The sequence below is a fragment of the Hemiscyllium ocellatum genome, chromosome 33 (assembly GCF_020745735.1).
Source record: "Hemiscyllium ocellatum isolate sHemOce1 chromosome 33, sHemOce1.pat.X.cur, whole genome shotgun sequence".
Lineage (NCBI taxonomy): Eukaryota > Metazoa > Chordata > Chondrichthyes > Orectolobiformes > Hemiscylliidae > Hemiscyllium > Hemiscyllium ocellatum.
Window position 1 is genome coordinate 3,946,296 of NC_083433.1, and position 11,633 is coordinate 3,957,928.

Sequence of the window (11,633 nt, forward strand, 5' to 3'; positions counted from 1 at the left end):
GCACAACCAGTCAGGCAACATCTGAGGAGCAGGAGAATCGATGTTTTGGGCATGAGCCCTTCATCAGGAAGGGCTGATGAAGAGCTTATGCCTGAAATATCGATTGTCCTGCTCCTCTGATGCTGCCTGACCTGCTGTGCTTTTCCAGCACCACATTCTTTGACACTGATCTCCAGCACCTACAGTCCTCACTTTCTCCCCCTCTCTCATGCAGTTAAAATTATTACATTCTTTTGTGTTCCCATTTTCTCACTGACCATTATCATATTTAACTGTAACATGCATTTCTAAATGTGCCTTTGACAAAAACAGTCTGAGTAACTGGTCAAAACGTGGATAGCAACACAGAGTTCCGATGTAACAAGGCAAATCCCGAGGTAAAATTATTTGAGGGGGTTGTGGGTCATGGGCCTCGATGGCTGCCAGCATGCATTTATATAGTATTCTTTAATGTAAACATCCCAACACAGTCACCAATGCTGGGCTAAGGAGGAAATGTACAATAGGCCAGGGAATTAAGATTTTTGGAGGCAGGCAGGTACACTATGACTAAAGAGGAGCATATTACTTTGAAACAGTTCAGACCTTTACTAATAGCAATAGAAGTGACCAGAAGTATGGTGCAGTTTCAAGGGATTCGATTTCCCTGGCTTCTGCTTAGTGTTTCCCCTGATGTTACAACAAATGGAGTGTACATATTGTGAATGTCTTGATACGAATGTGCTGAGTATTAAATACCTGACATACTTAGATGGCGGAGCACTGTAGAGCATTCTGCAGCAAGTTTGGCTTGTTAATGAAAATTGACTCTCACTGGAGAATGGAATTTTCCCCACTTGGTTTCACTGGAATTACTGATCAACAAATCTTTGCCTGGTTAAACTATCTCACTATCCATTGTCTCTCCTGGAATAGTTTTTAATATGTTTCCCTTTCACTGAAACTTATTAGCCTTGACTAAGTTCACCACAGGCAGAAGTGAGGACTGCAGCTGCTGGAGATTAGAGTCAAGATCAGAGTGGTGCTGGAAAAGCACAGCAGGTCAGGCACCATCTGCGGAGCAGGAACACTGATATTCTGGCTAAATGCCACCTTCAGGAGTTCACTACTGGACAAACAAGATTTTAATTGATTATATTTGTATACCCATCCAAATGCCTCTAAAATGTTGCAATTGTACCAGCCTCCACCACATCCTCTGGCAGCTTATTCCATACACATATCATCCTGTGTGTGAAAACATTGCCCCTTGGGTGTCTTTTATATCTTTGCCCCTCTTATCCTAAACCTATGCCCTCTAGTTCTGGACTCCCTGATCCCAGGGAAAAATACCCTGTCCCTCATAATTTTATAAACCTCAGCCTCTGATGCTCCAGGAAAAGCAGCCCCAGCCTGTTCAGTTTCTCCCTAGAACTCCAATCCTCTAACCCTGGCAACATCCTTGTACATCTTTTCTGAACCCTTTCAAGTTTCACAACATCTTTCCGATAGTGGCCTAACCAATGTCCTGAGGTTGAACAGTTCATCAACTTTACCAACACCTTCCATCCCGACCTCAAATTCACCTGGACTGTCTCAGACTCTTCCCTCCCCTTCCTAGACCTTTCCATTTCTATCTCAGGCGACCGACTCAACATAGACATCTACTATAAACCGACTGACTCCCACAGCTACCTGGACTACACCTCCTCCCACCCTGCCCCCTGTAAAAATTCCATCCCATATTCCCAATTCCTTCGTCTCCGGCGCATCTGCTCCCAGGAGGACCAGTTCCAACACCGCACAGCCCAGATGGCCTCCTTCTTCAAGGACCGCAGATTCCCCCCAGACTTGATCGACGATGCCCTCCACCACATCTCCTCCGTCCTTGAGCCCCGCTCCTCCAACCGCCACCAAGACAGAACCCCACTGGTTCTCGCCTACCACCCCACCAACCTCCGTATACAGCGTATCATCCGCCGTCATTTCCGCCACCTCCAAACGGACCCCACCACCAGGAATATATTTCCCTCCCCTATCAGTGTTCCGCAAAGACCACTCCCTTCGTGACTCCCTCGTCAGGTCCACACCCCCCACCAACCCAACCTCCACTCCCGGCACCTTCCCCTGCAACCGCAGGAAATGTAAAACTTGCGCCCACACCTCCTCCCTCACTTCCCTCCAAGGCCCCAAGGGATCCTTCCATATCCACCACAAGTTCACCTGTACCTCCACACACATCATCTATTGCATCCGCTGCACCCGATGTGGCCTCCTCTACATTCGGGAGACGGGCCGCCTACTTGCGGAACGCTTCAGGGAATACCTCTGGGACGCCTGGACCAACCAACCCAACCACCCTGTGGCTCAACACTTTAACTCTCCCTCCCACTCCACCGAGGACATGCAGGTCCTTGGACTCCTCCATCGCCAGACCATAACAACACGACGGCTGGAGGAGGAGCGCCTCATCTTCCGCCTGGGAACCCTCCAACCACAAGGGATGAACTCCGATTTCTCCAGTTTCCTCATTTCCCCTCCCCCCACCTTGTCTCAGTTGGTTCCCTCAACTCAGCACCGCCCTCCTAACCTGCAATCTTCTTCCTGACCTCTCCGCCCCCACCCCACTCCGGCCTATCACCCTCACCTTGACCTCCTTCCACCTATCACATCTCCATCGCCCCTCCCCCAAGTCCCTCCTCCCTACCTTTTATCTTAGCCCGTTCCTGATGAAGGGCTCTGGCCCAAAGCGTCGAATTTCCTGTTCTTTGGATGCTGCCTGACCTGCTGCGCTTTTCCAGCAACACATTTTCAGCTCTGATCTGCAGTCCTCACTTTTTACTCTAACCAATGTCCTGCACAGGCGCAATGTGACCTCCCAATTCCTGTAGTCAGTACTCTGACCAATTAAGGAAAGCCTACCAATGTGCAGCTAATCAAAGCTGTATTGTAGCTCCTGTTTTAAATGACAAAGTATTTATCAACTTAAGCAGCGCTAAGTTCTTTTTCCCCCATTTATATTCCTTTAAAACAGTATATGTGAATATTCCATTAGTTCCAGCTCTCATCCATAAACCGTGCTCCCCTTTGTCATTGATTTGAATGCTTTAACGTGAAGAATGAGGTTGCAGATCGTGTGGATTTTCCGTATAATGTGCAGGCTTTGTGGGACAGTTATCTTTCGCTCATTTAAAAGTCCGACAGGCTGTCCAAACAAAAGTGTAAAAAGTGAGGTCTGCAGATGCTGGAGATCAGAGCTGAAAATGTGATGCTGGAAAAGCGCAGCAGGTCAGGCAGCATCCAAGGAGCAGGGAAATGATCGATAATGTTTGGGGTGCAGTGCTGGATGAGCAACGTAAGACAAAAGGAGGAAACCATCCGGGCCGCCCAGGCTGCTCTACATTCAGTGATTGAGGCGACTCCACTTTCCATTTCCCACATTGTGCTGAAGTTGTAGAGTGTCACCTGGTCACTGCCGCCTTTATCAAATATGGCGGCTCAGGGGTCAGCTCTCCCCCAACACTAGCTGCAAACAAACACCTTAGAATGACTACCTTTTATTCAGTGTGGGTCACGATATAACGGCAGAGGTTCACAGCCCAGAAGGAGGCCCTTCGGCCCCTCGAGTTATGTGCTGGTCAAAAAGTTCCACTTAACCATTCTGATCCCATCTTCCAGCACTTGGCATCACAATGGTACACCCATATTCTTCTTAAAACAACAAGATGGTTCACTTAACGTCCTGAACAATGTTAATGTGGGATTATTTGCTGGAATAACAAACAAAATCTCTCAGAATGGAAAGGCAGGCAGACCGCGGCGCCAGTATCAAAGATGGCGGTGCTCCACGCACCACGCGATGACGTCGGCTGGTTAACCCTTGAACCGGAAGGACCTTCCTCAGGCCCACTCAGTCTGCACTGCAGCAGCCGCCATCATGTCGGACAACGAGGACAAGTTAGTGACCGCCGAGAGCGCGCTGCCTCCAGCACAAAGCCCCAGACACACACCGACACACCGCCCGCTCACCCTGGGGGCCGCCGCCGCCGCCTTCTCCCCTCCCCCACCTCAATCTACCAGCACCTCCGTGAACACACCGACCGAGGCCAACGGACAGCAGCTGAGGCGTCCCGCTCCCAGCGCCCCCCTCCGCCCGGGCTGAGTCCCTGCACCTCCCGCTGTGAGCGCCCCCCTCCGCCCGGGCTGAGTCCCTGCACCTCCCGCTGTGAGCGCCCCCCTCCGCCCGGGCTGAGTCCCTGCACCTCCCGCTCCGAGCGCCCCCCTCCGCCCGGGCTGAGTCCCTGCACCTCCCGCTGTGAGCGCCCCCCTCCGCCCGGGCTGAGTCCCTGCACCTCCCGCTGTGAGCGCCCCCCTCCGCCCGGGCTGAGTCCCTGCACCTCCCGCTGTGAGCGCCCCCCTCCGCCCGGGCTGAGTCCCTGTGGTTGAAGTGAGCTGTCCCATCAGCACCAGCTCAGTGACCCCCCCCCCCCCCCCAGCCCATGTCCCTGTCCCTGGTGCTGGGGGTGGGGAGGGGGGATGAGCTGGAGGTTCAGAGCCAGTGTTGATGGGCCGCATGGTCTCCCCTGGTGCTGGATGGGTCACAGTGGCAGGGCCCTGGTGCAGTGTGAGGGGCCGCTCTGGGCCGGGGCATTTTAACCTGTTTCTCCTTTATTCTAGTTTTGATGGAGATGACTTTGACGATGCGGATGAAGATGAAGGAATGGATGATCTGGACAATGCCGAGGAGGTGGGTGCCTGGAACAGACAACATTCCCCTCCGAGTAAAGAGTGAGGTCTGCAGATGCTGGAGATCGGAGCCGGAAATGTGTTGCTGGAAAAGCGCAGCAGGTCGGGCAGCATCCAAGGAGCAGGAGAGTCGACACTTCCAGAATCTGATTCAGGAATCTTCACCATTCCTGATGAAGGGCTTATGCCCGAAACGTCGAGTTTCCTGTTCCTTGGATGCTGCCCGACCTGCAATATTCCCCTCCGTACTACATCGTTCCAACAGAGAAGCTTTCTCTCGATTCTCTCTCACTCCTCCCTGTCTCCCTCTGGTCCTACAGCCCCTTCCCAGATCACTGCATACCTCCTGTTCCCAACTTCCAGCACTCTACCATTTTTAGATTAGATTACTTACAGTGTGGAAACAGGCCCTTCGGCCCAACAAGTCCACACCGACCCGCCAAAGCGCAACCCACCCATACCCCTACATTTACCCCTTACCTAACTCTACGGGCAATTTAGCATGGCCAATTCACCTGACCCGCACATCTTTGGACTGTGGGAGGAAACCCACGCAGACACTGGAAGAACATGCGAACTCCACACAGTCAGTCGCCTGAGTCGGGAATTGAACCCGGGTCTCAGGCGCTGTGAGGTAGCAGTGCTAACCACTGTGCCACCATGCCGCCACATTTGCAGTTGTGCCTTCAACTACCTGGACCCCAAACTCTCGGATTCCCTCCCTGTCTCTCGAACTCCCTCCCTGTCTCTCGAATTCCCTCCCTGTCTCTCGGATTCCCTCCCTGTCTCGACATCTCTCCTTCATTACAATCTCCCTTAAAACCATCTGTTTGATTGAGGTTTTGGGCACAGCTTGAGGGTCATCTTTCATCCAACAGCAACACGCAGTGGTGCACCTCTCACCGCTTCCCTGTCTTAATGAAGTTGAACTGGATGGTCAGGTTGTCTGGCAGAGAGGCTGCAGAGACAGCTCCTACTCCCAGCTCTGAATGTGTGTGTGTGTGTGTGTGTGTGTGTGTGTGTGTGTGTGTGTGTGTGTGTGTGTGTGTGTGTGTGTGTGTGTGTGTGCTGTATGACCGTAACTAACCTCTCATTTCCCCGGTCTGCTTTCAGGAAGACCGCGAGAATGTGGAGATTCTTCCCGCAACAGATGGCCAACAGGCCAATCAGAAAAGGATCACGACGGCATACATGACCAAGTATGAGCGAGCCCGTGTACTGGGCACACGTGCCCTTCAGATTGCGTGAGTACACCCAGGCCATTGTTCCTGAGCTAGTGGTGAACTTTCTTTTTCTTTATTCAGTCACAGGACGTGGACATGTCTGGTTGGGCCCAGTATTTATTGCCCAGTCCCTCGTTGCCCCTTGAGAAGGTGGGGGTGAACTGCTTTCTTGAACCGCTGCAGCCCACCTGCTGTGGGTAGACCCACAATGCCCTTAGGGAGGGACCCAGTGACAGTGAAGGAACGGCGATATATTTCCAAGTCAGGATGGTGAATGGCTTGGAGGGGAACTTGCAGGGGGGATGGCAACATTCCCATTTACCTACTGCCCTTGTCTTTCTGGATGGATATGGTCGTGGGTTTGGAAGGTGCTGTCTGAGGATCGTTGATGAGTTTCTGCAGTGCATCTTGTAACCGGTACGCACTGATACTCCTGAGTGTCGGCAGGGGAGGGAGTAGGGGTGTGTGTGTGTTTCCAATTCAGCAGCTGCTTTGTGCTGGATGATGTTGAGCTGCTGTACAGGCATTTCTGCACCACTTTCCACAACCATGGCACATCCCAGAGCACTGTACGGCTAACAAAGTGCCTTTTGGATGTAATTAGTTATTGTTGGAATATAGGAATCTCAGCCACCAATTGGCATACAGCTAGCTCCCACAGTAAGGTACATACCTCAGTCTCCTCCATCTCCATCACCTTTGGTCATCTGCCTTGCCTTTTACAGGTTTTGCAAGTAAACTAATTAATTGGAAATAATTGGTGATTCACTCATGGTGATTAATAGATGACAAAATAAACTGCAGCTGATTTGGTGATGGTAAAAATAACTGTTTAGTTGGACATGGAATCTGTTCATAGATTCCCTACAGTGTGGAAACAGGCCCTTCAGTCCAACAAGTTCACACTGACCCTCCGAAGAGTAACCCACCCAGACCCATTCCCCTACCCTGTTACTTCACATTTCCCCCTGACTAATGCACCTAACCTACACATCTCTGAACACTATAGGCAATTTTGCATGGCCAATTCACCCAAACCTGCACATCCTTGGACTGTGGGAGGAAACTGGAGCACCCTGGTGCTAACCACTGAGCCACCCCAAGAGCACTTCTGGATATAAACAAAATAAAAAGTGCTCAGAATCTGTTAAGAGTCTGTTTGAGGCACAACTATATGGCAGGACTTGGAGACTTATGATGACGACAGGTCATAACCTGAAAGATAGAGACAAATCATTTGAGAGGGATATCAGGGACAGAGGAGTGGAAATCGGTGAGTGTTTGAGCTGAAAAGGTTCGGGTCATGATGGGTGCTATCAAATGGATAGGTGGATGTCAGCTCTGATCAAGGTGAATGGTGAGAATGGTTCGAGGTGATGGTCTGGTCTTTGATGTGATGAATTGCTCTCCTCTGATGTTTCATGGACATTCTTGCCAGCTCAGAGCTACTAAAAGATGCAGAAACTGAGCAACCTGCGATTCCTTAGTCTCTCTCACTCTCTCTCTCTGTCTGTCTCTCTCTCTCACTCTCTCTCTCATTCACTTTCTCACTTCCCCCCTCTCACTTCCTCCCTTTCCCCCTCTCTCACTCTTTCTCACTCTCACTTCCTCCCTTTCCCTCTCTCTCACTCTCTCTGCCTCTTTCACTCCCTCCCTCTCTCTCTCTCTCTCTCACTCACTCACTCCCTCCCTTTCCCTCTTCTCACTCCCTCTCTCTCTGTCTCTCCACAGGATGTGTGCACCAGTCATGGTGGAGCTGGAAGGAGAGACAGACCCCTTGCAGATTGCAATGAAGGAGCTGAAGTAAGTAACAGCACCAGTGCAGGACCCATGAACCATGTTTACACAACAATGACAATTGTTACACGGCCACCATTGGACTAGCTTTTTATTCCAAATGTTTATTAAGTTTAAGTTTGTCTGTCTGCAGTGAGCATTAGTCTGGGGCGTTCACTCTGGCTGGCTCACCTTACCTTGTATTGACTTTAAATTGTCTGGTCTTAACTGGTTTGGTCTTCTTAAGTTGTCTCATGAGGCTTGAGGGGAATGAAATGTGACAGCATGGAGACCATCCGGCCCATTGTGTCCCAGAGGTTACTCATCAATTTGTTCCACTTCATCTTCCCTATTGCTCGATAAATTTAATCCAGTTTTGAGTATCTATCCCAGAGCCATTGAAAAGGGTATTGACCCTGCCTGCAACCCGCTTTCAAACACTGTCCCAGACCACAGCAATGTGCTGTGTAAACATATCAATTGTCATCTCCCCTTTCATTCTTTTGCAATGACTTAACCTCATGTTCTCTGTCACTGGTAAACAATCTATAATTATAGTTTATCATATCAAAACCATAGATTATTTTAACCATCTCTGTCATATCTGCCCCTCACCTCCTTGGCTCAAATGAGACCTGCCTTCCTTTGCAACCTTAACATTGAGTTATCTGACAAATACAAATGAGAAAAGTAGCTGCGAGAGTCCTGGTTTAAAGCTACACATTAAGTTCCCTTGATCTTGTATCTACCATAATAACAACGTTGTTCCATGCCATTTTGAGAGGATCAGTCACTTCCTCGAAGCCTCTCCTGGTTTCTGGGTGTGAGTAGCTCAGGATACCAATGGCCTTCCTCAGCTGTGCCTCCCCCTGCCTGAGGTTAGACCCTGACCATGAGGCTGCACTATGTGTGCAGTTGCTTCACACAAAAAAATAACAGCAGGCTGCTTCAGGGAGGAATTTGATTGCTCACTCAAAGAGCTGGTACAAGCAGGATGGGCTGAATGGCTGCAGCTTTCAGAATGGAAGGTTTCAGGTTCACACCTCAGACTTGGCACGTGGTTTTAGCGGAGTTCCAGCCATCAGGTGGGGCTGCACTTTGGAAACTGCAGCCCTTCTGGTTCAGACACAAATACCCCAGAGGTCTGAAATTTGGAGGAGGGCTGGGTATGATCCCACTGCCCTGGGCTACCATTCCTTCTAGAACCTTACACCATTATCAGATTAAATAACCTGGTTACAAATCTGCAGTTTCCTCTCCTCACAATGGTAGCGATGCTCACAGGATCAGCGAGCACTGAAGGAGCCCATTCGGGCCAGACCTAAGTGATCATATTTGTCCCGTTTCCATCCTGCTCATCGCTGTCAGCTTGCAGCACCTTCTCTTCAAATAAATTATCCAAGCTGCTTTGGAAAAGTTCCGACTGAATCTTCTTCCACTGCTGTTTGAGACAGCTCCGTTTTGCAAGAACACCTCAGCCAGCCCTTGCCAACTCCTTTCAGTCTGCGTCCCTGAACGACCTTTCTGCTATTTGAAGTGGTTTCTCCTTATTCCCCTCAGAGTTTGTGATTCTGATAACAGTTTTAAATATTCTGTTACTGTTTAAAATGGACCTAAGTGGCAAATTTTTCATGCAGAGGGTGTGTGTATGGAATGAGCTGCCAGAGGAAGTGGTGGTGGCTGGTACAATTACAACATTTAAAAGGCATCTGGGCGGGTACATGGACAGGAAGGGTTTGGAGGGATATGGGCCAAGGGCTGGCAAGTGGGACTAGGTTAGTTTAGGATATCTGGTCGGCATGGACGAGCTGGACTGAAAGGTCTGTCTCTGTGCTGTACATTTCTATGACTCTAAGAGCCACCCTCAGTAACAATATTACTGCACATTTCCTTCCATAACCATAAACACTGTTATCCAACGATGTCGGCTATAAATGGGTCATCTGCAGCTATTTCACAAGCTGAGTGAGAACCAGTTGTGTCAATTCAGATCTCTCGTTTTTCCCAGAGCACGGAAAATTCCAATCATTATCCGAAGGTACCTGCCAGACGGTAGCTACGAGGACTGGGGAGTGGATGAATTGATCATTGCAGATTGACCCACACTCGCTGCTGGGGCACTTTCCACCTTCTTTGTGTTTGAATGTTCTTTATGTTTTTACTGTGAATTTTTGTAAAATAAACGTTCCTCTGAACTGTCAGGGCTTCTGAATTCTGTGCCATGTTTGAGAGACTCGATGTTAAATGTGTGGCTCCAAATTCAAAAGGGAGCAGAGCTGGCTGTTAATTTGCCACAAGTGGGCAGTCTCGGGCAGACCCAGGGACCAAGGAAGGACAAGGAACAACAGAGTGTATCCAGTACACTGGCATCACGCTATCCCTACCCTGGGGATAGTGCAGAGGGAGCTTTACTCTGTGTCTAACCCTGTGCTGTCAGGGGAACACACTGTTACCTTTCGATTTGAGTATGATCGAAGAGGAGTATTTATTTGAGACTGAATCAGCTATTTCAAATTAAAAACCATTGGCGAGTTGTTAATGTGGGCGCCCTCAAGTGGACACAATGTTAAACTGCTGGAATCTGGCAGACATTTTCTCTGTACCTGGGATTGTGATTGGCTGAGGGCCTTTTGCTTTCTTGTCTATATTTTATGATGATATATTCACCAATCTTTCCCGGTTTAGAACCACTCAATCTAATTGAACTTCCTTTTTGAACCTCAGCAGTTTGTGTGGTGAATGTGACCCCTCTGATGCTCTGAGAATTGACGTAAAATTGTATTTCCGTTGTGCCTTTCCCAAACTCTCTTCTTTGGAAAGACTTTTCGAAGTGTGACCACTATTGTAATATTGGATGTATGATAATAAAATTGTAGACATCAGTGAGACAGTGATCAGAGATTTTATTTTTGTGGGTGTTGATTGGGAAACATGTATTGGTCAGAACACTGGGGACATCTCCCTTGCTCTTATTTGAAGTTTTGACCTTGTGATCTTCTAAATCCACCTGAGATGGCAGATTAAGGTCAAACCCAAAAAAGTGGCCCTTCCAACAGTACAGGTCAAATGGGCAGACTCCTGGCCGATGGATTTCAATGCAGAGAAACGTGAGGTGGTACATGCTGGGAGCAGAAACACAGAGAGACAATACAGGCTCAATGATCCAACTCTGAGAGACAATACAGGCTCGATGATCCAACTCCGAGAGACAATACAGGCTCGATGATCCAACTCCGAGAGACAATACAGGCTCGATGATCCAACTCCGAGAGACAATACAGGCTCGATGACCCAACTCTGAGAGACAATACAGGCTCGATGATCCAACTCTGAGGGGAGTACTGGAGCAGGGGGACCTCTGGGTTCAAGCTGACCAGGCAAGCTGAAACAGTTGTTATAAAGGCTTATAGGATCCTCACAGGGTTTATAAATAGAGGCGTAGGGTATAAAAACAAGGGTGTGGTAGTACATCTCTACAAATCAACAGTCAGGCCACATTTGGAGAATTGTGCTCCGTTCTGGGCACTTAGTAAAGGAAGGATGTTAAAACCCTGGAGATTGTACTAGGGGGAGATACCAGAATGGTCCCAGGAATGAGGGATTTTAGATACAAGGAAAGATTAGAGAGATTTAGGCTTCTTCTCCTTGGGGCGGAGAAGATTAAGAAGTGACCTTATTGAGGTGTTCCAAATGATGATCAGTTTCGACAGGTTAAAGGAGGGTGTTCTGTTTCTGCCAGTTGGTATGTCAGTAACATGGGGGACCCAATTTCTAGATTGTCAGCAAGAGAGCTCAGAGTGAGATGAAGAGAAGCTTCCTTACTCCGAGAGATGTTGGGATTTGGAATGTGCTGCCTGGGAGAGTGGGGGAGGGGGATTCCATGGGAGGTTTCAAAAGAGAGCTGGATAT

The 11,633-nt window shown here is 49.2% G+C and overlaps 1 protein-coding gene across 1 annotated transcript; it reads left to right on the forward strand.

Annotated features, from left to right (window-relative positions):
- Window positions 1-3,864: 3,864 nt before the first annotated feature.
- Window positions 3,865-10,610, forward strand: polr2f (RNA polymerase II, I and III subunit F). The gene is made up of 5 exons (XM_060849257.1): window positions 3,865-3,936; window positions 4,657-4,726; window positions 5,839-5,969; window positions 7,680-7,751; window positions 9,733-10,610. The coding sequence occupies exons 1-5, from the start codon at window positions 3,917-3,919 to the stop codon at window positions 9,821-9,823; spliced, it is 384 nt and encodes a 127-aa protein (XP_060705240.1). The 5' UTR covers window positions 3,865-3,916; the 3' UTR covers window positions 9,824-10,610.
- The last annotated feature ends 1,023 nt before the right edge of the window (window positions 10,611-11,633 follow it).